Raw genomic sequence first — 21,884 nt, 5'->3', positions numbered from 1 at the left:
TTTTTATGACTTGAAATATTTAAAACATTATAGAAAATGCAAACGATAAGTGCACAAGAAATCATAACTTTCACCTTATTGCACATAAACCTTGAAATAGGTAAATCCAGTAACAATTTAGTGGAATCGTTCGACGAAATTACAATCTAGCACCCCCTTGAAGTGCAAGCAACTACAATTGAAATCTTATGCATTCGACATAGCCCGCCTTTGCAGTGAATTCATATGGAGACATAGTTTCATCCATTTATTTATTACGTATGAATATAACTTCAAAAGTAACAATTTTAAGTGTTGCTTAAACCGAATCCCTTTACAAGAACTCACTAGCGCCATCTGGCGGTCAGTACATCTCACGAAACAAGAACATACCCGACAACGAGCTCGACCACGCCAACCACAACGAGCTTAATACAAATCATATGTAGCACCCACTGACATATTTTCATATGTTACATCAAACACACAATACTGTATAATCAAGCCGACCTCATTCAGTCAATATCGGGCGTAGTAAGCACGGAGCCCAACGCAAGAACTGATAGCGGGGACCCAGCTGATTTTAAATAACTTAATGCATTAGTAATAATGTTGATAATAACGTTAGATATAAATATCAACTCTTTGCAAATCAGCTCCCATCAAAGCTCCGCGATATATTTTCCACAAAACATTCTCTTTCGAGAACAAATTGAAAAATAACACAAGGATTTGTGCAAAATAAAGACTAAAGTGTTATCTTTGTTTTGGTGCTAAGCAGCCCGGGGCCCTCGCTTTTCGCCAGCGCAGTCGCATCGCTCCCATTGGCCTATAAGGCAGGCCCTATATTTAGGACATACAGCACTGGAGACTTGGATCTCAATATTGTGAACTGACCATAAAAATCAAGTAGCCTACTTGTAGAAAAGGTTTCCAAGTATCATTTTTCGACCTGGCACAAATACGTTTATTAAAATAGATTCGTGTAGTCCAACTACTTCTTCTTTGCCGACCACTTAACATATCGTCAAGAACAGCAAATCGTTTTTATTATTATGCATACATGCACGATACAGTACTAAATTAAAGAAGCTTGCGGGATGCAAAAAATGTCTAAGTCTAAATGTCTTATAAATGGGCCGCTTGCGACATCCGAGCCTGTAGCTGGTCCATTGAAGCGAGCTGAAGCACTTGGAGACTTGAAGTGGACCAATGTCACCACTTCCAAGTTTCGAGCACGAATCATTGGGAACGCGCGAGTCTTATTCCAGAATTACTTACAGTGAGGTAAAACGTTTACATCGAAAGCGTGTTAAGAACGCATTTGAGGTTTGCTGATATGTGTCGTCTACTCCAAGTCTGCCGTCTGAAAGGTCAGGTTTTGCAATTTAAATGCCCTTTTCAGGGTTACTCATTGCATCAAACAACGGTTGAGTATCGTATCACTATTGAATGGAACCGGCACTTTTCACACATTCGACTATAGTAAGTTGTGTCATATGCTATTAAGGAGAAAATAGTCAGGATATAATTAATCACTTCCATAATCCAACGATGTGTACAACGACATTATCTGACGTTTGACTGACATGTCTTAATGTAGACTTACAAATGTTCACTCGCTTAATGACTAATAATTACGGCATGATTACACCACAAATATACCTTTAAAGGTAATAAGCTTATGAGACAAAACTCTTTGATGCAGCTCATATAAAGAAACGAGAACAGTTAAAGCAAAAACTTGTTCAAAACCTCTGTTACGGTGTCATTTGCAGAATTTCATCGACAAATACGATTTTGGAAACCTCAAATGTTATTCAAACAACATTAAATTCTAGTCTTTACCAAAAATTTTGCTCCTGCTTATTCTGATCACGCAAATAGCGGAAAATAACTGCTTGCTCTTTTACCATTTTAATGGTTTATTGCGGCCAAGACAATACGTCATAACTCAATAATAATATAAAATGAAGTCAGCTTGAAATGTAAACAGGGGTGCTGGTAGAAAATGTATAATTGGCTGTCTAGGCGGGCAGAGGTTTGGTGTAAATTGACTGGGTTTGTGGAAACACTTTGGTGCAAAAACGAACGACTACGAAGTACGACTGTCCGTGTGTAGAAAAAAACGCTCGGTATAAAATTTGCAAAAGTTTGTGGAATTTGCGTTCCATTAACGGCAATGCTATACATGTCTCAACAAAACTGAAAACAAAATTTTTAAATCTTTTTTTCATTCATAAAAACTTTGATCAAATACTCTGATTAAGAGATTATTGCAGATCTATAAAACGCAGAAACAAATGATAAAATAACATCACAATTGTTGTAAAAAGCAGTTCACTGTAGCTACTAAACACTATTTTTTTGCTAATAATCAGCAAACCGAACACATAGAATTTTAAAACTTTAGGGGCCGGGCCACGAAACTGCGCCGAAAAAACACTGGTGACCCCCAAAAATATGGCACTTTCCACTCAGCACCAATCACAAGCGACACAAACATGAAAGCAAATGAGATAGATTAAATAAGCTCAAATAAATAGGCGCTGTTGACAAAGCTAGGAATGTATGACGTCATGTATAATATGACACCTTCGAAATATTTTGATTTTCACGCTTCACTGCACTCGGCTTTGTGTTAAAAATAGGTCAAAGGTCGTTCCGGGTAAATATTGGAAGTTCAGAGGTCAAGACGGTAAGATAAAATTCGCTAAAACGTAACCACGATACAAAGAATAAGGAACAATCTGGAAAGAAGTTCAACACGTCAAGTGCAAGTTTAGAGTTCAAAGGTCAGACCAGAGACGGTCATGAAAATGTTTTCTGTCGCAAAATACAAGAATAGGTGAGAAATGGACCAAAGATTGCTAAAATATCTTTAAAAGTCGTAAAAATGAACAGATGAAAAGTCAGACTTAGTCAAACAAGGATAGAATATCATCGTCGTTCGTGTTACTGCTGCTCATAGTGGTTGGGTTGGCGCCGCTAGTGACGGGTGAGGTTATTTCGTTTAAAGGGAACATGTCCATAAGATCATTGTCAGGAATCTGCACAGAAGCAGAAGGTGATATTAAAACGTGTTATTCTAGTTGTCGCAATAAGTTATTAAACCTAGCAACTAAATTAACTACAAGAGAAAATTAAGTTTTTGCCACAGAACTCGCACAGCATGCAGTCGAGGAAACACATTTAAACGTTTATTTCACGGTATGGTATAAAATTTCTTCCTACCTCTAAATTGTCCGTCTTCATCCCGCCAGCAGTGTCAAAGGTTAAAGTGGACGCGTCGAGATCCCCCCCACAATTAGCATCGTCGCCGTTTAAGAGCGAATCCAAAGCGCTCAAGCCCCCATCCGGATCCAGGGTGTCACAACTGTGGGGTAAGGTGACCACCGGGGTAGCGGGGTTAGTTAAACTACCGTGGGTTGACGTGGGGTTGTTCGACGACGGGGCCGAGATGTGGCCCCCGGAAGACGGGGTTGAACAGTTGTTGCTTATCCCTATTGACTGAGGAGTCAAAACGTTGCTGCTTGGAGGTCTCATTGGGGTTCCCGGACCCTGTGGGGTTTTGGGATTCCCCATACAACGCCGCTGCAAGAAGAAACAAAACATTATTCAAGCAGCGATAAAAGATAAACAACTAAAACTCAGTCCTGAGTAGAGTTACTCAAGTCAGGAGATAAGTCAGTATAATTGAGTGTGCCACGCATGCGTCTGAGTGAACAGAAGAATCACTAGAACACTTACTCCGGGTGAGTTGCTGCTCATCATTATGTTGGGGTTTCCAGCACCAGGCATGGGGTTATTAGCACCAGGAACGTTGGCCCCCACGGACATGGCCGGGTTTAATCTCTTCTCGATGGGGACCAAGTCGTTCATCGCGACCCCGCCACCCATGTCTTGGCTGAAGGGCATTGCTGGTCCGCCCTTGAGAAAACCGTTACCCGGATGTGCAGCGGAAACAGATGTCGTCATATTCCCACCGGGGCATCTAGTGACGTCATAGGACAGTGGAAAACCTACACAAGGTGGAAGATAAAGTGCATGAGAGCAACGGAATCCTCATGTGTTTGATGACGTTTAGAAATGTTTACCCAATGTGCTTTCACTCCACAATGTTTTATCAAAATTAACTGATTAAATCAATCCATAACAATTTTGTTTACCCGATGAATTGTCGGGGGTCATTTTATTATAACCCATCGAATTTCCGGGACTGGGGGCCGGAAAACTTGACCCTGGCGAAGTAGCATTACCCCTGGCTCTTTTACCTGAAACGAGAAAAAACTGTTTTAAAGTTTTGTTGAAAAGCGGAGTCAAATTTCGAAGCATATCATCCACTAAAATGTTTATCACCCAGGCGAGTTACTTACTTGGGGGTCCGTCCGGGTCTGGTTTGATAGGAAAGTCGGCCCTGTGCTTGTGGGGCTCCTGCTTTATACTGAGGGCACTGATCAGGGGTTCCTGCTTAAAACCGAACCCGGTGTGGTTGGCCGTCGGTTCTTGTTTGATGTTGCCCGGATTAAAACCGTCCCCTTTGATCACACCGTTATGTTCCCGGTGATCAATCGGACCGTACGAGTTACGCGATAATGGCTCATGCTGTGACGTCATAGGCAACGGCGTCCAATTACAATTGGCGTCGATGCACACTTGGTGGCAGTCTCGGTCCTGTAAGCTCTTGAGAATGTTCTGGATGAATTCGTCAATTTGTAGGACTTCCAAAAGGGCATTTTTGCTAAAAAAGGAAGATTTCGATGAAGCGCTTCATCATGTACGAGAGATTAATCCATTCCTAATGACTTGACCGTTTTAAGACCGGAAAATAGATAGCGGTTACTGCTGCTGTTTTATTTTGAGCATACGGAGCTATTTTCGGATTAATTGGACAGAGTTCGTGCAAAATGTCGGAATCGGAATCTCGCGAAAAATAAACAAAATCACAGTTTGCGGTCACGTTCGTAAGAAGTCTGTCCGCTGTGCCGCCGTGTTCAGGCAATTACGATTTCACGCTTTCGAACCGGAATGCCAACTCGCGCAAAACAACAACATGATTTAGTAATACACAAGCCGTTCTCCTTAGCGAAAAATATTTCATATAACCGCAGTAACGCGAGTTATCACACGAGTTTTGTTTACTGATCAAAGTGTTGGGTTAACTTCGGTTAAGAACAGTTATGTTTGTGTAAAGCTGGGTTGACACTTACTGGCATATCGGGCACCTCCAGGTCGCATTGTCGCTGTTCATCTGTAAGTAGGACTCAAGGTCGAAACACTGCGATGCAAATAAGACAAGGTGTTAGGATGGGATCTCACCTTTGAGAATAACCAATCAATCAATTGGATGAAAATTTTCACGTGCGCGTAACTAACGTTAATGAGGAAAAAATGGAAGTGTAACGGAAGTTCACTTTAATGCTTTTATGGCAAGCCATCATCGACCATGTAAAACAACCGATATAAGGGTTATTAAAAAATGACAATAGCAGACCAGTGAAAAACTTAAACACCAACAGACCTGTATGTGTTTGCAATCCTGACCACGCGCTGGGATCTGTATGCGCCGGTACGTGATTGGACAGCGCAATGACACCCTGACTGACGTAGGACACTGCTCATTGGACGAGCCATTGATGATCAGCGCGTTATTGGACGCGATTGCACCACTGGCAAAATGGCGGCTTACTGCAAGCAGAAACATATAAGGCTTAAGTGACGATTATAATGACGCATTTAAGAGCGTGGCGCCTGTACTGGCATCCAATAAAAATCGGGCAAGCTGTTAGGAGTCTGGAGGAGAAAGATTTAAAGATTTATGCTCTCACTTTTCGTTTTGCAATTGATCTCTGGCAGCTTCCTCTTATACATCAGGCCTTCCCGAACAAATCTGATCCCGGGACGATGGACAAGTTGTAAGACGAAAAAGTGAGACTGAAAAATGAAAAGTTCTCAATTTGACAAAACAAGTGAAAACCACGAACGGGCAAAAATCCAAAACAATCGATATTTCGACGTATGACAAAAAATTAGCCAGATGTTCACACTGGTAACTTTAATGACGTCATAACTTACGCAACAGCACGCGGACACCGTGATTTCAATGGAGTTCCTGCCGTGTTGGCAAACTTTCTTCAAATAAAGGGGTTTGTGGGAGGTTCGGTCCATGCCACGGGGTATTGAGAGAGAGTTGGCGTTAACACTGACCTACGGATCGAAAATTGTCGAAAAGTTTTTAAAAGTCGTCAGAAACCGGTTAAACAGGTAAACGTCCCGCAAAATATATTAACTCGGATCACTAAATTGACAAATTTTTGCAATATTTTAAGGAAAAACGTTCAAACTAACCTTGACCGAGTGAGGCCAGTTGGTGTGTTTCATGACGTCATCGTGATGATAACACTTGAACTGGAGATCTAAGTCCGGTCTAAATAAAAATATAAACGTATTAGAAACTGTGAGATTATTAGTCACATAAGTTGCAAAGTAACGTCACAAGCAGCTTACCGCTCAGATAAAGTCCTGAAGACGTTTTCCCGTAGATGAAACGCATGAGTGCTTACCGCCAGGTTGTGTTCTAACCGGAAGGGTCCAAGAACGATTCCATCACGGACCGGAAACGTCAACCGCATTTCGTCGGTGCCTACGTCATAAGTAATGACGTGTTAGTCAACACGCCCATTATAAAATAACCAAGTCGTTGCTCAAAATACCAAACTGATGAAATAGATAGCCCTAAAGTATGAATTATAATCTAACGATTCTAATTATTTTATGTGCTTTTTGTTAAAATTTCAAATTTTTGTGTGAAAATATGCGTTTCGACTCAAACGTATTCATTACAATTTTTGGAATCTGCCATAACAGTGTTTCTAATTGTAACCATCTCCATTGTTCAAAGTTGCGAAAATATTGTAAACAAGTCAACATCGACATAGGTGTGACGAAACAATGGTTATTTATTGGAAAACAAACAGACACTTACCGGGTGGCTGTGAGGGCGACTGGGCGGAACCAAATCCGGGTTGGTAGGGTGGAAAAAAAGGCTCACAAGTCGCTCCTGTAAAAGATGAGGCAAATGATACGAAGTGCGACGAGGAATGGTTTAACAGTGGAACGAAACTTTATGCCCTTACGGGCGCGTTCGCCACTGCGCCAACTCGAACCTTTTAGAAGGTTAAATTCCGAACGCTGTCGGCGAAATAGATGGATCTGCGCCAAAGTGAGCCGCAAAACTTCCAAGTCAGGATGTTAGGCGGACGGTTATATCTCGGGTTAACATCTAACACAACTTTTCTGAACACGTTCAATTAAAAATTCATCGACGAACTAAAGCGGGGATAGATTTAACAGAAGTGCGACCTTGATACGTCCAACTTGCGGAATGTTAAACCAAACACACAAAGCGCAAACAAGTTGCTTACTGTAACCGATATTACGATATTGCTAATCACATTTATAACCATATCAAACTGCTAAGTTTTTTAATTATCATTTGTAATACTGTGACTGCAAGTAGTGAAAACGCTAACCGTTTTTCCCATCGTTCATGCCAACACTTGGTATACTGGAGGGGTAAGGAGGGACGTTGTGGGCACTACCCGGTGTAAGCGGGGGTGTCGGATTCCCCGGAATTGGGGGCTGACAATTGGAGAATCTTGTCGCCTAAACAAAGGAAGGAAAAAACTAAAAACACCGGAAAATAGAACTAAATCCACAAATTTGGCAACCGTCAGCGCTTTTGAAGTACACAACACGTTCGAAAGATTAACACATGGATAAAATTTCAGTAAACACGCTTAAAAAACGTGCAGCGCTTATATCATCACAATCAGGAATTATGACGTAAATAAAACCCTGAAGCTATTACGAATATTTTCCAAGACAAACTGGACAAAAATGACGATGATCAGTGAACTAATAAACACGGGCGAGGTGCGGGGCATAATTACCAGGCAACAATAAACCAACGCCACAGAAGTATATTAAATAACTCTCACCTCCGGGTAATGTGGTGGAAATTGGGGCCTGGCACTTTGAGAAGTGGGGAAACTGTTCATTTGCTCGGGGTGAGGGGGACGTCCAGTTTGGGGGTAAAACTGATGCTGGGGTAGGTTAGGATGGATAGGAGAAGGACCACTTCCCGGCAGTCTGGGACTGTACCCAGGGGCGGTGGGGGTACCAGATGCTTGCCTGTGCAGGTTCATGTGATTGGGTGAGTCGGCAGTCTTGTTAAAGTGGGTGCTGGGTAAGTTGGGGCTTCCGTTGAACGGGGGCTGTCCGTGAGGCTGGAAACAAAAAGATTCTAACATGTTGATAAATTGACAAAGCACAAATAGCAAAGTCGTTTTAACTGAATTGCAAATGTTGTTAATCGGTTTGTCGCCGTTAAGTCCAATGTTCTAAACAAGAACTCGGTTTTAAAACCCTTTTCAAGTCGATATCACCCACCTGTTGTGGACGACATGCTTTGTTGTACATGGGGTCACCGCTGTTGTACATGGGAGGCCCGTTGTGGGTCAGGGGTCGCGGTGATGGACCCATCTGAAAAGTGGTTGGGGCCGACTGCGCCCTCCCAAAGTTATGGGGCATCTGTCCCCTTACCCGATTGGCTTGCGGCACCATTGGGTGCATACCGTTGCGATTTGAATTCGGGGGCATGTGGTGTTGAGATGGGGGGATTCCCGGATGCATCATGTGGTCTGTCATGTGGTTGTGGGGCATGGCATTTGAAGGCATCTGGAAAAAACATAAATAATAAACTAAAAATCACAACCGCATTTGTCTTTTTATTCGTTTTTAGTCTGTTCCGTAGAAATATGACAACAATGTTAGGCGTGGGCAGAAAATGAGTTCCCAGAAGAGAGCACAAAGGCCCCGAACGTGTTGAGAAAGGCTGGATAAAATTTAAATAAAGGAAGATTGTAAAAAGCTTCGTCTTAATCCCTTCCCACAATGGCAACCTGTACCGAGCCCGACCAAACCTTTTGGCGCCATTTTGGCTCCACTACCTTCGACTTACTAAAGTAATAAGTAATAAGCAAAAAAAAAAAACGAAAAAAAACTGTTGCGGGATTTACAGGAAACAGCAAAATTGTGTACGTGTGTCAAAATCTTAACGCCGCATTGTGCTCTTTGTATGATGAATGATGCTCTATGTTTGTTTTGAGATTTGTGCCTTTTGATAGGAAGAGTTATTCACAAAAAAGCTGGTTAATGTGAAAAAGTTCCCGAAGTAGACGTTGTTTGATGGCTGTTTTGGGCGGTTTTGAGACGCGAGAGCGTGCCCAAATATGGTAGTGGGGTAATTAGTTATCTGGGGACAGGTCTTTGAAGTAAGAAACTTGTTTGCTACCAAAATCGAGGCAAGTGCAAACGCGTGCGGTAAAGTTAGCGGCTTGCCTGGGGCTATACCGGCTACGCTCACCAGAAACCAATCGCTTCGGCCATATAACCAATAACTTAATGTCTTGTTATCCGGCTTTTTTACTACAGTATATTATACCCGTACTTTAAGCTGGTGTGATCTTACTTAATGGTGTTATGTTCGTTTACTTTGATCTGATGTTGCAAGCAGAACATCCGTTAAACGCTACACATGCCGTGCCTTCGCGACCCTTGTCGATAAAATATTGTTACCCGAGCGTCGGCGAACTATCTCAGACGTCATCAAGCCAACCGTAAATATTTGAACACAAAATTGGACGCATATATGCAGGAACATTTCTTTGCACACGCGCCACGCCACGCCTCTGTTACGGACGATACAAAAACGAGCAGCGACTTATTCTACTCTTTGACGGTTTTATTTGCTGTGTAAATTGTCAGACGTCTGCGAAACAAAAGCTTCCAACTTCAGCGAAACGTTATTGAGGGTAATTTTGTTAAAACAATTTTAACCAGTTTCCAAATCGGCTTCTCGACACGAGAAGTTGTAAATAGCAAGCACCATGCAAAAGCATTGTGCTTTAGCTGGGTACAACGGCCTCCATGTTCTTAAAACGTCTAATCCAAACCCTGTGAAACCGCAACATTCTTTCGTATCGTTGAACGTGTTATTAAGCGAGATTGATTTGTTTCAACGATTAACGGCACCGTTGAACACTTCCAGCTTTCTACCGCAATGTTAAAGTGAGATGAGCGGAGAGGTCTTTTTTTCGTTCAACTTTCGGGAAGTTTTTCTCTCAACAATTTTCAGAACTACTGTCAAGGCGGCAATTATCATGTCAGACCAAACAAGTGTGACGTTGTAGATTGATAAATGCAAACTGCAATACCACGCCCGATATTTGACGTCATAATAAACCTTATTACGTCATTTTTATTTCAACGATATTTCTCCAAATTAGCATTTTGGTCGCATCAAGCCTGTAAACGTGGCCTCCGTGACGAAATAATTGCTATTTCGACGCAATAATGGAGCGATTTTGTTTACAGAAGGTTTCCTATCTCGTCCACGTAATGAATCGAATTGTCAACTGAGTCAGACGAGTCTAAGCTGAGAAGAATGCGCTAAATGCGCTCTAACTGTGAAAGAAAAAATCTTTTAGCAGACTGGAAAAAACTCTCACACAGGTGTACTGGCGGTTGGCTTCCTACGAAAGGAACTTTTTTCAAATTGTCCATCAAGTTTTAATGGAAATGCCGCCGGTGTAACAGTAATAAAAATACGAATTTCACGCTAAATTTGAGCGAGCCGTTCAATTACAGGTGTTCGTCGTGGTCGAAAAATAATTACCTTCGTCCTACGATAGGTCAAGTTTGCTCTGCAAAAGGAATTTACTCAAGTCTTTAAATGAAAATAACCAATTGCACTTTTCGCACAACCAATAGAATTCTTTCCAAATTTATCACAATTTTAAAAATATCTTTTTGTCATAAGCGTCATAAAGATTGTGGCGTGGACGTCATAACAACAAATACAAACATCTTAAAAGATGGTATGTTTTCCCATTTTTGACAATTTGTGACATGATTACGCTACTACCCTGATGTCTTTTTAACCTTCCGCGAATACATTTTCGCATTCCTGTTACGTCGTAATGACAATTGTACGGAGCACTTGGCCCAATTTTCGACCGCGTAAAATAAACCGAACACTACCTACGCTACCCCACTGTTGTTATATGCGGGCTTATAAGTGGCGTTTAAAGCCGACATGTGTTAATTGAACTGTCAAGAAAGACTGATATGTTTTTGACAATTCAAGTTTTTGGTTCGCGTTTTGGAATTTTTCGTGCATGCTCCGACGCTAACAGAGAGCTTTCTGATGACAACTAAGCAATAAAATAATCAAGTGGAATGTCATTGCCTATTACAAGTGCGCCGTGTAATGGCCTAGGGCGCTAGTAGCTTAATTCTTAGTCGGTCAGTCTAGGGCAGAAAAAAACTGTCAGTGTATTGCTGCTTGCGATTCCACTGATGGTTGATTAAAGCGGTTTAAGCCAGTTTTGTCGTAACACCTTTGCTTGCTACGGTTCAAGCCATTTGTTTAATGTTTTTAGGACGAGTTGAGTTAATAATTCGATTAATCGTTCAATTGCGACTTTAAACGTTCTTTAAAATTTATTGCTTTTACAAAGTTTATTGTGACGAGAACAAGGATTTTGCGAAATGCTTCCAGAAACTTCTTTTCGGGTCGTGTAACTTTTCGTTGCGATTATGAACATGGGAATAGAAAACATGACGCCTGGTCTCTGTCAGTTCGTGAAAGATAAGATTGATGACGTCATAAAAGCGACCGCACCAGTCGTGTAAACAGAGTGTGCACGAGCGAGAACAATATTTTCTTCTTGATAATCTAGACAGCGATCTATGAGAAGGAAAAGGCTCTCGGGTCTCCAAGCATACCTGCTCGTAGGAATTCATCTGGTTTTGGTCCTGGTGTTCCTTTAGGAAGGTCGCTGTGGCAGTGGCAGTGGCGGTAGCGGCCGCCGCAGCCGCAGCCACTGCCGCGGCGGCAGCAGCAGCAGCGGGCTGAGGATGATGAGACTGAAATAAAATTAAGTGAAGTTACAATGATAAGCTTGTGAGGTAGTTTAAGGGGATTCATTTCAAATGCTTTCGTTTTTCTTTTTACCTGATCTGGGTTAATATGGGGGCCCTGGTGTCCCATTCGAACCGGTCCCATACCACGATGCCCGGGGGGAAACACCGAGGAATTGTGGTAAGAGTCGCAGGAATTGGGTTTTGGATGGGGCGCTCCATAGTTGTTATTAAAATTCGACTGCATGTTGCTGGGGACAGGATGGGGGCGGGGATAGGCTGAGGAGGACTGACTGTGAACGGGCACCGGGGGCGTCTGGGTCGTTGATACTCCCCAGACGGTCGCCGTGGTGATGACAGACAGCGATGGGTGCTGATTAGGCATGTGGGGACCCCCCTGCTGCGCTGATTGATTCCAACCGGGGTGGTCGTGGGTCCTAGGAAAGAAATTGTTCATAAAAGCCCAAGTCTAACAAACACAGACAACATATTGACAAAGAGCCATAGAAATCAAATTAATAGCAACATACCTTTGCGACATGTGGGGCTGTGGGTAACCACCCATTTTGTGATTCATCATGTGACCACCAGCCGGGGAAGTACCGGAAAGATTTTGTGACGCCATGTTCATTAATTTCTGGACTCTGTTGCACCAGGAGCCAAGTGCACCTAAAAATAGATGAAATCATAACAACAACAACGTTTCGTAACAACAAACAAACCCGATTGTTAGAGTAAAAAACTAGCCCCATTTTTGTGGGGCTGAAATGTGGCAAACCCACAGCGAAAGTTGGGCAATATCAACGTGAACGACCGTGAAGACGTAATAGCTAAACAATCGCTCTCATTGTAGCGGCAAAGTGAAATCAAGGTTTCAAAGTGAAACCGAGTCGTTGGTTTTCGTCAAATTCGACATTGATCGAGTCGTGAGCAGGAAGCAGGCGTGTCAGGACTCTGCCCTTCCTTCAAACTCGGTAAGATTTTATACCCGGGGCAGCCCGACCAAGACGTGCTGTCGGTCAGAAGCCAAAATCTTATCGCACTTCCGAAAAGCGGAGATTGCAGCAACATTTTTCCACGCTTGACAGCGCACTAAGCCCCTTGTTACGTCATAAAAACTTGAACACGACGATGGTGTGATTATCCTGGCGCAGGTGGGGGTTAAAAGTGGGGCAATGATGGGTTTTAAACGTTACCCACCTGGGCAAGCATAGAACGAGGTAACAACAAAAACAGCCAACCTTGTAGCGCGTGTTAAAATGTTATTGTCACGTCGTAATAATAAGATTATGACACCTCTGAACAACGATCTCAAAACGTTCGAACACTTGATTACAAGTAGTTTGGAGCTGATATGCTACGTCACCTATTCTTTCGTCATATGCTGGGTGTTTCGTCAAGTATGACGTCACCAAAGAAGCAAAATGTGTCATCTGGGAGGAAAATTTTACTCGCACGCGTTTTAGAATTAATGACAAGGTCTATATGAGACATGACCATGAACTTGCGTTAGGGCGAAAGTAAACGTGACGTTGCTCGGAAAAGAAAGTATTTTTAGATAAAATCTCCGTAACTCGGTTGAAGTCAATCAAAACGAGTGCAAAAATGATCAAAGATTTCGTAGACATCAAACAAAAAGTTTACTCACCGACTGCAGCGGAAGGAAGCTTGTCTCTCTGCTCGTAGCAAAGAGAGAGGAGTCGCCAGCAGAGGTCAAGATCAAATCCTGGATTGCCTACTACGTCATTAACCACCTGTGAGAAAACACTTAAGTTCATTGTTACGTAATAATAAACAGGTGATGAATTGTTATATAGTGTACGAATGAACTGAATTCACCGGAAAAATACGTGCGTTTAAACACGCGGTATATTTTGCAGAAAATGTGAAAAAATTAACGACGTATTGATCAGTCGAGAAAGTTAGTTAAAACACTTAATTTAAAAGTATGGCGACCATGAAAGAAATAGGGGAATTTGCTGATGATTAAGCCGAGGAATAACCAATTTCCAATCGTTAGTCACTCTAGATTTTGATACAAATCGGTGTTACTTTTCGGGCGTTGTCTCAGATGAACAAAGAGTGTTAAAAATCAGATTCTTCGTAAACACAAAAAATCTCTTCCGCGATATAAAGACTGGGCCGAGATGAAAAGATGATAAACTTGTTACAAGATTTTGACACGATAGAAACAAGAGAAATATTTCTGGTTGCAAGACTGAACATGTAACAGAGTGCGGGCTGGCCAAACGTATTTTTCCCGTCGCGCGTGTTGTATTGCACTGTTCTTTAACCTATAAATAAGCCTTGACGCTATTTGTAGCTTGAATGTATGCAAAATACGCGCTGTAAATTTTTTTAACAAAACAGTAATTAAATAAATCTTTTTTTCACCCAAATGTCTCAAGAAAAATGTGTGCATTTTGGAAATATCAGTTTAATCCTTCCAATGTGACTAATACTAAAACTAATGGAGTTCATTTTCTCTCTACAACAAACACCGCGACACTTTATATTGACAAACGACCATTATGACGTTATCATGGAAGAAGATAACGACAACGCGCTGTCAATGTAGCGGCATTCACTGAGTTAATTGCAACTGCTGCTTTATGCCTAAATAAATCGATAAGACATTTGCAAGTTGCCGTACAGAACATTTCATGTTGAATGAGGAAAATTCATAGAACCGATCAATAAGATTCTATGATCTATCAACGCATGAGATATTAAGCTAGAATTATGTCGGCGCGTTATATTAATATAGAACAACGGTCAATCTTCCGTTCCCAACAACACATCGTCACAAATTTCACAGTGAAATTATTTTTAAAGGTCAGAATTATGAAAAGCGATTACACTGAACTCTAAATGCAGTAGTGACGTTTGGAACACGGAAGCAAATCAATCAACGATATTTCGAAAATATTTTTCTTAATCCTCCCAACACGACGTTTGCTCTTTCGCGCCATATGTGCATTACGTCAGAATGGAACACTTTGACGTACGTGCGAAGACGATAGCGAAAAGTTATTAAATTTTGACGCGTGCGCATAAATAGGTTTAGTTTTTCTAAAAAATCAAAATATGTATTTATGACGAATCGAAAATCGGACACGAATAGGCCGATGATAAATCGACATTTAATCCGGCAGATGATTCATTATTTGGCAAAAGAAATTATCGATACAACTTATTTTTATTACTTGAAAAAATGAAAGGCAAAACAAAGCCAAAAGGCCAAAAGCTCCAGAACGACGGGTACCGAAGCACTGCTGTTTTAATTCGAATTTTTCTATATTATAAGGCATCAACACTTTTGTGCGCTTGCCAGGTATTCCTCAAGGACCCAACATCCAGTATCGATTGAGCCAAACTATGTTCTAGGACGAAATGATAAAAACACTGGTCTAAAACATCTGGTCACGTGACCCTGACCCATATCGATCGACCAATCTCAATTATTAATGCGTGGAGTACGAGGAGGTTTTCGAGCAAGCTTCGGAAATGGAATTGCGCGCAATATGCGGCACTTTTCGTCTTTCCAATGTCCGCGCAAAATTGATACACAATATTGTGTTCCGTTCACGCCAACATAGGGCGCCGGTCGTAAGTATTTAGGGGTAAATTTACTGCGGTTTTTATGGTGGTTCCAACCTTTTGCTTTGCCCTTCGCCTCACCTTCGCCCCATAAATGAGTTAACCCAAGACACCATACCACTGTTGCATAATATATTAATTTTTGCATTTTGTTGTTTGTTTATTCACAATAAACTGGTTATGACGATTGAACTTTAATTGAACTCAAGTAACAAATCAGTAATTTTTTTTAAATTTTAGTTGGCCCGATACCAGAAGGTTCTCAATTAAAAAACCATTTTTAGTTTCTTATAAAAAAACCAGCGTATTCCTGGTTGTTTTTACAATCGTCGTTCTCAGCATATTCCGCTACTTTCTAGAAACTGATATGAAAATTAAACAAAAACGTGTTAACTTTAAACATCAAACACACGTAACCGTAAATAAACAACGAATAGAAAAGCACTAACAAAGCCTTATCAAGCCGAACGAAGAAAGAAATCAATGTGGCGACGTTTTTGCCGCAAAAATTGAGAAAAAACTTGAACTTCGTGCCTGAACAGTGCAAGCAGTTTGGCCGCAGGTCACAAACAACCGATTAACATTAATTGCTGACATCGGCTATCAATGAAATTTCTTGGTGACCCGTCAGTTACATTTATGACATCAAGATACATAATAAACGTATAGCGGTGCACGAGCACAATGCGGTCATCTTTCCGCGCAAGTTGCCCGGGCAAAAATGCAAGAGTATGTGACATTTTGAAGGACGGCGACAGAACCATTAACTGATAGTGTTATTTTTAAGACGACAAGGCGTTTGCAAAACAGCATCTTAAAACAGATAAGCGCTTATATTATTGCGTCAGTGTCTCTCGCTACGTCATGACGTCAACACGTCTGCTGTGGACCTGGTGCGAAAAATAATTTTTTAAGTAACTTTCCACATCTAGAAACAGCACTGAACATCGCGCGAAGGAACAGCATAATTCACCCGAAGTAGTTCCAACGAGACCTGTAATTGTGTATTTGCGTGTTATGGTGGTACCTCTTCGCGATGACGTCTCCCATTTGAGAGGGAAATATTAATGAGCCGTTACAACTTGGCTGCGAAATTTTGCACAAAAACTGCGCAGAACAAAAAAAGGTTTTGCTTTTTAATCATATGGCGTCTGTGGCTAGCTTGTGGAAAGAATAAAAGAAACGCAAAAAATTTTTTTTAGCCGGTTTATCAGAGAATAAAATCAACCTTCTGCTATTGCAACTCGATATACAGAGATTCTCACCTTACTGATGACGATGAGAGCTACATACAGGGAGTCTGGCTTGGAAGCCACGCGGGCCACCCAGGCCGATAAGTTGAATACTCACAAAACAACTTTCAGCTCGAGAAGCCAACTTTCTACCAGAGCACAACACGCAGCGCACAAAGCATCTGGCGACCAAACAAATTATTACAAAAAGATATCGGCTTGGCTTTCCAGGCCGATGAACTCGTGGAATTTCCACTGGTTCTCGCCACTGACAAAATCCGCTACTGCTAGTCAGAAAACTACAAAGACCCTGCAACAGTTGACATCCTGATAATCTCAATCGTTAACCTTGGTGTAAAAATCCTCTTACACAAAAGGATATTGCAAATCGACTAAGCCTAAACCACAAGCGGTTGTCAAAAGCCTGTAAGTGGGAATGGTTACGACGCGTTTAGTGTTTGTATAACGTTATTAGGAAATAGCCAAAGTGTTATCAGGTTGTAACAAAAGCCATGTCAGTCGGCCGGTTGCAGCCTTATACATTAGAACGAGTTAACCAATTGAGCTAAACCAAACAACGGCTTTAAATCAACAGAGATTACCGGATAGAAAAGACAAACCAACGTCAGAGGAGGAAGATTACTGTTCAAGTAGCAAGCGGGAGTCCTTAGTAACCAGTTGCCGAGATTTTGGGCAACGGGGGGGGGGGAGGGGGAAGTTGAAATATGATACCATATTCCTGGCATAAAGCGTGTTTTCGTCGACACAGGAAATACTGGTACATTTGGTGTCTGCCTTTATCGAAAAGTACACTCACACTGGACCGACGAGCAGAAGAATTTACTCATTGGCTGAACAAATAAAACAACCCGGCGAGGCCCTGAGTTTGCACAGGATAACAACACGACCCCAGTTTATTAGCTGTCAGTAGGTTGCCTTTTACTCTGTTTACTTTGTTCCAAACCGCTAGGCAAAGAGCGACCGCGAGGGCCAGGGCTAAGAACTTAAATTGCGACGATTTTGTCCGGAATAAAGAAATTTGGCGACACAGGGCGCCAAAGCTTAGTCCAAAATAACGCCTACGAGTACACAGAGCATCGTTATTGCCTAATTATTTTCAATTATCGCGTCATAATTGGCATAACAAATACACCAATCACAAGATTGCCAGTTTAAAGCAAAACAATGTTCCGTATGACGTCACAAAAGAATAAATATCTATTTCATTTTATATTACAAAGTGTGGATGACACGGCATTATATTGTCATGTAAACGACATTAACGTTTTCATTTTAGAAAAATCAAAAAAAGGGCATGGCCGGATTTGAGTGACGTCACATGCCGCGACGTCAAAAGTTCAAGGTTAAAAAGCAAATTTCGATCGAAAATCGGTCACAAGTCACGAACTGAAGGAAAAAGTCAGAAAGAGTCAAGCACACACCGCTCACCGTGAAACAACGGTACAGAAAACGGTGGTTCTGGTGTATGGCGGTTCAACTACTTGGCAAAACAAAATGTTTCAAATATTTATTCGATGTCTAAATACCAGAGGGGGGTAGCTGTAACAAAACGAGGTAATAGTTTTTCCCGAGAAAAAATCCGCTCAACCATAGCGTATGGGAGGCGACGCGAAAGAACATAGACACAAACCCATCATCGCGGTATTCGGTGCACCATCAAACGCCAATACGCCGACCGCGCTTTCATTCGAGTTAATAGATATCAAATAACTGGAAACGGGTAAAACACAACTGGATTAGAAGGTTGGGCATTTTCCGCTGACGTAAGTGTAAAACATATCCTGACGCATTCTACGTTGGGTCACCTGTTGTCTAATTGAATTAAGTACTCGTATTTGTACTTGCGGAAATCGACTTATGTCTCTATTGGCAGTGGCTCGTTCCATAGACGTTAAAGCGACTTAAACTTTTACATCGAAAGAGACGCTACTCGACATCAGCGCCATACCCAACACTCCTGATATCAATTTTAAATTGAAATGTCTGAACTGGCGGTTATAAATACAAACGTATTGTGTTATTCTAGCAGGGAGAACCACGCCTAAGCCGCAAAATGAGACTCGGAAATACCGCAGCGAAAATGACCTGCTTAGATTTGCGTTGAACGACTCAGTGTGATGGGAACGGTTGTTTTGGTGAAAAAAAAACAATCTCTTGCGTGATGACGGGAAACAACTTCAACCAATAGATCGCATGCGGATAATATTTTGGGTGGAGTTTTAGGCATATTTTACTAAAAAAAAATCCAGCGAACTGAAGCAGCTGGCCTGAGAGCCACTTAAGTATTTAATAATATCGAGGGCGCGGATTTCGGGGTAGCAATGGGGTTAACGTACAATCAAGAAAGGTTACAACCGAGGGTAACGTGCAATTTAAGGGCAAATCTGACACTCCGCATAGCAGGGTGATCTCAAGCCCCTTAAAATTCCGACATCGCTTCATAACCTCGAAAAACATTAAGGTGTGGAAAGCCGGGCCGCGTTTAAAAGATTCTCTGACTTTATCGGGGTCAAATTTCCCATTCCGTGCGCCGTTGACACGCTTCGATGACCCTGGTATGCCCCGGAAGGACCCGGTCCCATCTTAACCTACCACCTTCACTGGGCGTGCGGGTTCTGACAAACACCCAATCCCTCCTAAATACTTATCGACTCGAATAGCAATGACGACGTCCTAACGAACGCAGCAAGTTATGCAAGAAGTGATTATGTAACAATGACACATTGTGACAGATCATCACCTTGCAAGTAACTAAGTGGATCGATCTCACGCACACGCCGAAAGAAGTCAAGCATGCAGGTTTGACGTCATAGGTAGGTAGAGAGTTGCCGCGTTTCAATATGCAACAATCTGCAGTCGATACAACTTGCTACATGACTATGAATGCTTGTAGTAATATATTGGAGGTAATTGTTTAATAACCGGGTACGAATAGAGCTAACCAACTCGATTTAAAACCGCAAGTCGATTTTGGCCTTGAGTTATGTAGCAAGGTTAATTTACGAGGAAGCCGTATTAACATTAAAAACTTTCTACCCAGAAATTGTTGAATATCGTCGAAGCTGTCCGAAAACCAATTTACCACGACTGTGTTAAAATCCATCGATATTTATAACCTTCATTAACTACAGCTTATAGAGAAAAAGCGATCATAAAAGTTAACGAACTTGTTAAACACAAACAGTGTTAATTCAGCGGTTTAAAGCCAACAGAAGTGATGCCGGTAGCACACTAGCGAAGAGACAGCCGACAAAAGACGCTTCAAGTGCAATGAATAGCCTTAAAGTGGATTATATCTGCTTTAAAAGTGCCAAAAGATAGCAAATCCAATTTGCGTGGACGCTTGAAATTCGTAGGACTTTGGACAAAATGTAGAAAATCGTTCCGCTCTGAAATTCTCACTAGCATCGATACTTGTAGCAAGTCTAAGGTGAGGGTTAAAATCACCGCAAAAACTTATCACCGTTTAAATCTTAATGGCATTTTGCTCCGCCGCCCGGCCCTCCTAAGCACGCCCTAAAGTAGCGAAGAACGTTGTTAAAGACGTCCGAAGTAGAAGGTTCATGACGAAATCACAAAGCGTTTCGGCGAAAATATTTTTCAACCAAACACTTACCTTCAAACAGTTCATGAGGCAAGAATGAAACTGGGGTTGGAACGCTCTTGCGTCGGAGCACCATTCAATAAGTTCGTATGTTGTCCTTTCGAAAGTTGTAGGATTCTTTAAATGCTGCATATTACAAATGAAAAACTGTCATGAAATGCCGTTTCCAAACAACAAAAACAAACCAGTAATTACATTAGCGACGAATTGTTTCCGGTAAACCCTTTATCAGATCACGATAAACTAAGGACAGACAAAAAATATTTCGATTCCGCAATAAAACTTGACACAAGAAAAAGGACAAAAGCCGCCAATCATCTTTATAGGATAGTTAGAAGTCAAACGAGAGAAGGTAAATGGCTCATAAAGTCATGCGACATACTTAAACACGATTGGCCGTGCTCGTTGTTTACACAAAGCACTGTCTGTCAATTGTGACGGCGTACTCTCACCGCCTAACTTAAATAAAAAACATCAATTATCTCGTTTGTGTTCGCATAATGCCCAATTATGACGTCACAATTTTAATTACACGACTCAAAAAATTCCAAAAGCGGAAATTCTTCAGGAAAACAGCGAGTTCAAGCGAAATGACACGCAGGTCAATTCCACGAAGGTCAAGTACACGAACAAAGGTCAAAGAGGTCAAAATACTTACCCTCTGTAAGCATTGGAGACGATCGATTGTTTGTTTGTTGTGTAAGTCTTGATTAATTGGGCTGGACATAGACCCCGGCGGTACAGATCCGGGCATGGGACCCAATGTCATGGGTCTCATCGTCTGACTAACAGCTGCAGAGTTCATGAGACACGTTTTCCTTTTCAAGGTAGCCTGCAGGTAAAGGGTCGTGAAAATTTTTCTGATGCTGACTCCGTTGCGCAAAGTCGCCAACCGCTAGGCGTCATTGGCACAAGTTTGAGTAAAAACCCTTCTCTCTTTCGTTTTGTGTCGTCTTTTGTGCACTTCTGTTACGTCATAAACCAATCGTTTATTGTACATCAAAATCCGCTTGTTGCTTGTCTAGGTTTCACGCTTACGATGTGTGATTATCTTATGCAAAGCAGCTTCGACAGATATTGGCTTTGTTGGTAGTAGCAGTAGGGCCTATACCACTTGCGGACACTTAAATAAATAATTAATTGGTCTAATTCGATCTGAAAATAAAAGCATCGTTATACACAACACACTTTCACAGGCACGTAAAGGCACCTTTCCTATTTAAATGACTGTACTTCTTTCAGAATAAACCTTGTTTCCACTGCAACAACGGTTTTTATTGCATAATACATGTTTATGAAACAGCAGCTTTTTAATGACATCATAATTGATTCTAAATATGACCTAACAAGTGTCTACACGAAGCACTAACACTTGTCCAAGCGACAACCAACTAAATACACCTTCGCTGCTCAGCGACTTTCAACAAAAGAAACAGCAGTTACACTGTCTATTGGGCAAAATC

The 21,884-nt window shown here is 41.6% G+C and overlaps 1 protein-coding gene across 1 annotated transcript; it reads right to left on the bottom strand.

Moving 5' to 3' along the window:
- Positions 1-1,884: 1,884 nt before the first annotated feature.
- Positions 1,885-21,572, bottom strand: LOC143457753 (zinc finger MIZ domain-containing protein 1-like). The gene is made up of 21 exons (XM_076955264.1): positions 21,080-21,572; positions 20,434-20,547; positions 13,613-13,718; positions 12,495-12,633; positions 12,059-12,401; positions 11,830-11,970; positions 8,431-8,718; positions 7,980-8,267; positions 7,512-7,644; positions 6,965-7,039; positions 6,487-6,622; positions 6,328-6,406; positions 6,055-6,186; positions 5,808-5,913; positions 5,501-5,667; positions 5,190-5,257; positions 4,356-4,720; positions 4,149-4,253; positions 3,730-4,001; positions 3,214-3,573; positions 1,885-3,029 (listed from the first exon to the last, which is right to left on the bottom strand). Exons 1-21 carry the CDS (start codon positions 21,224-21,226, stop codon positions 2,898-2,900), a joined length of 3,696 nt encoding a protein of 1,231 aa, XP_076811379.1. The 5' UTR covers positions 21,227-21,572; the 3' UTR covers positions 1,885-2,897.
- Positions 21,573-21,884: the final 312 nt, after the last annotated feature.

The sequence above is a fragment of the Clavelina lepadiformis genome, chromosome 1, assembly GCF_947623445.1.
Source record: "Clavelina lepadiformis chromosome 1, kaClaLepa1.1, whole genome shotgun sequence".
NCBI classification, from domain to species: Eukaryota; Metazoa; Chordata; class Ascidiacea; order Aplousobranchia; family Clavelinidae; genus Clavelina; species Clavelina lepadiformis.
This window is presented reverse-complemented; position numbering and strand designations above follow the sequence as displayed.

Coding starts and splice junctions, on each gene's coding strand:
- LOC143457753 (XM_076955264.1), bottom strand. CDS start 21,226: ATGAACTCTGCAGCTGTTAGTCAGACGATGAGACCCATGACATTGGGT. Junction 20,548..21,079: donor GTCTCCAATGCTTACAGAGG/GTAAGTATTTTG, acceptor TGTAATATGCAG/CATTTAAAGAATCCTACAAC. Junction 5,914..6,054: donor CGGTGTCCGCGTGCTGTTGC/GTAAGTTATGAC, acceptor TTCATTTTTCAG/TCTCACTTTTTCGTCTTACA.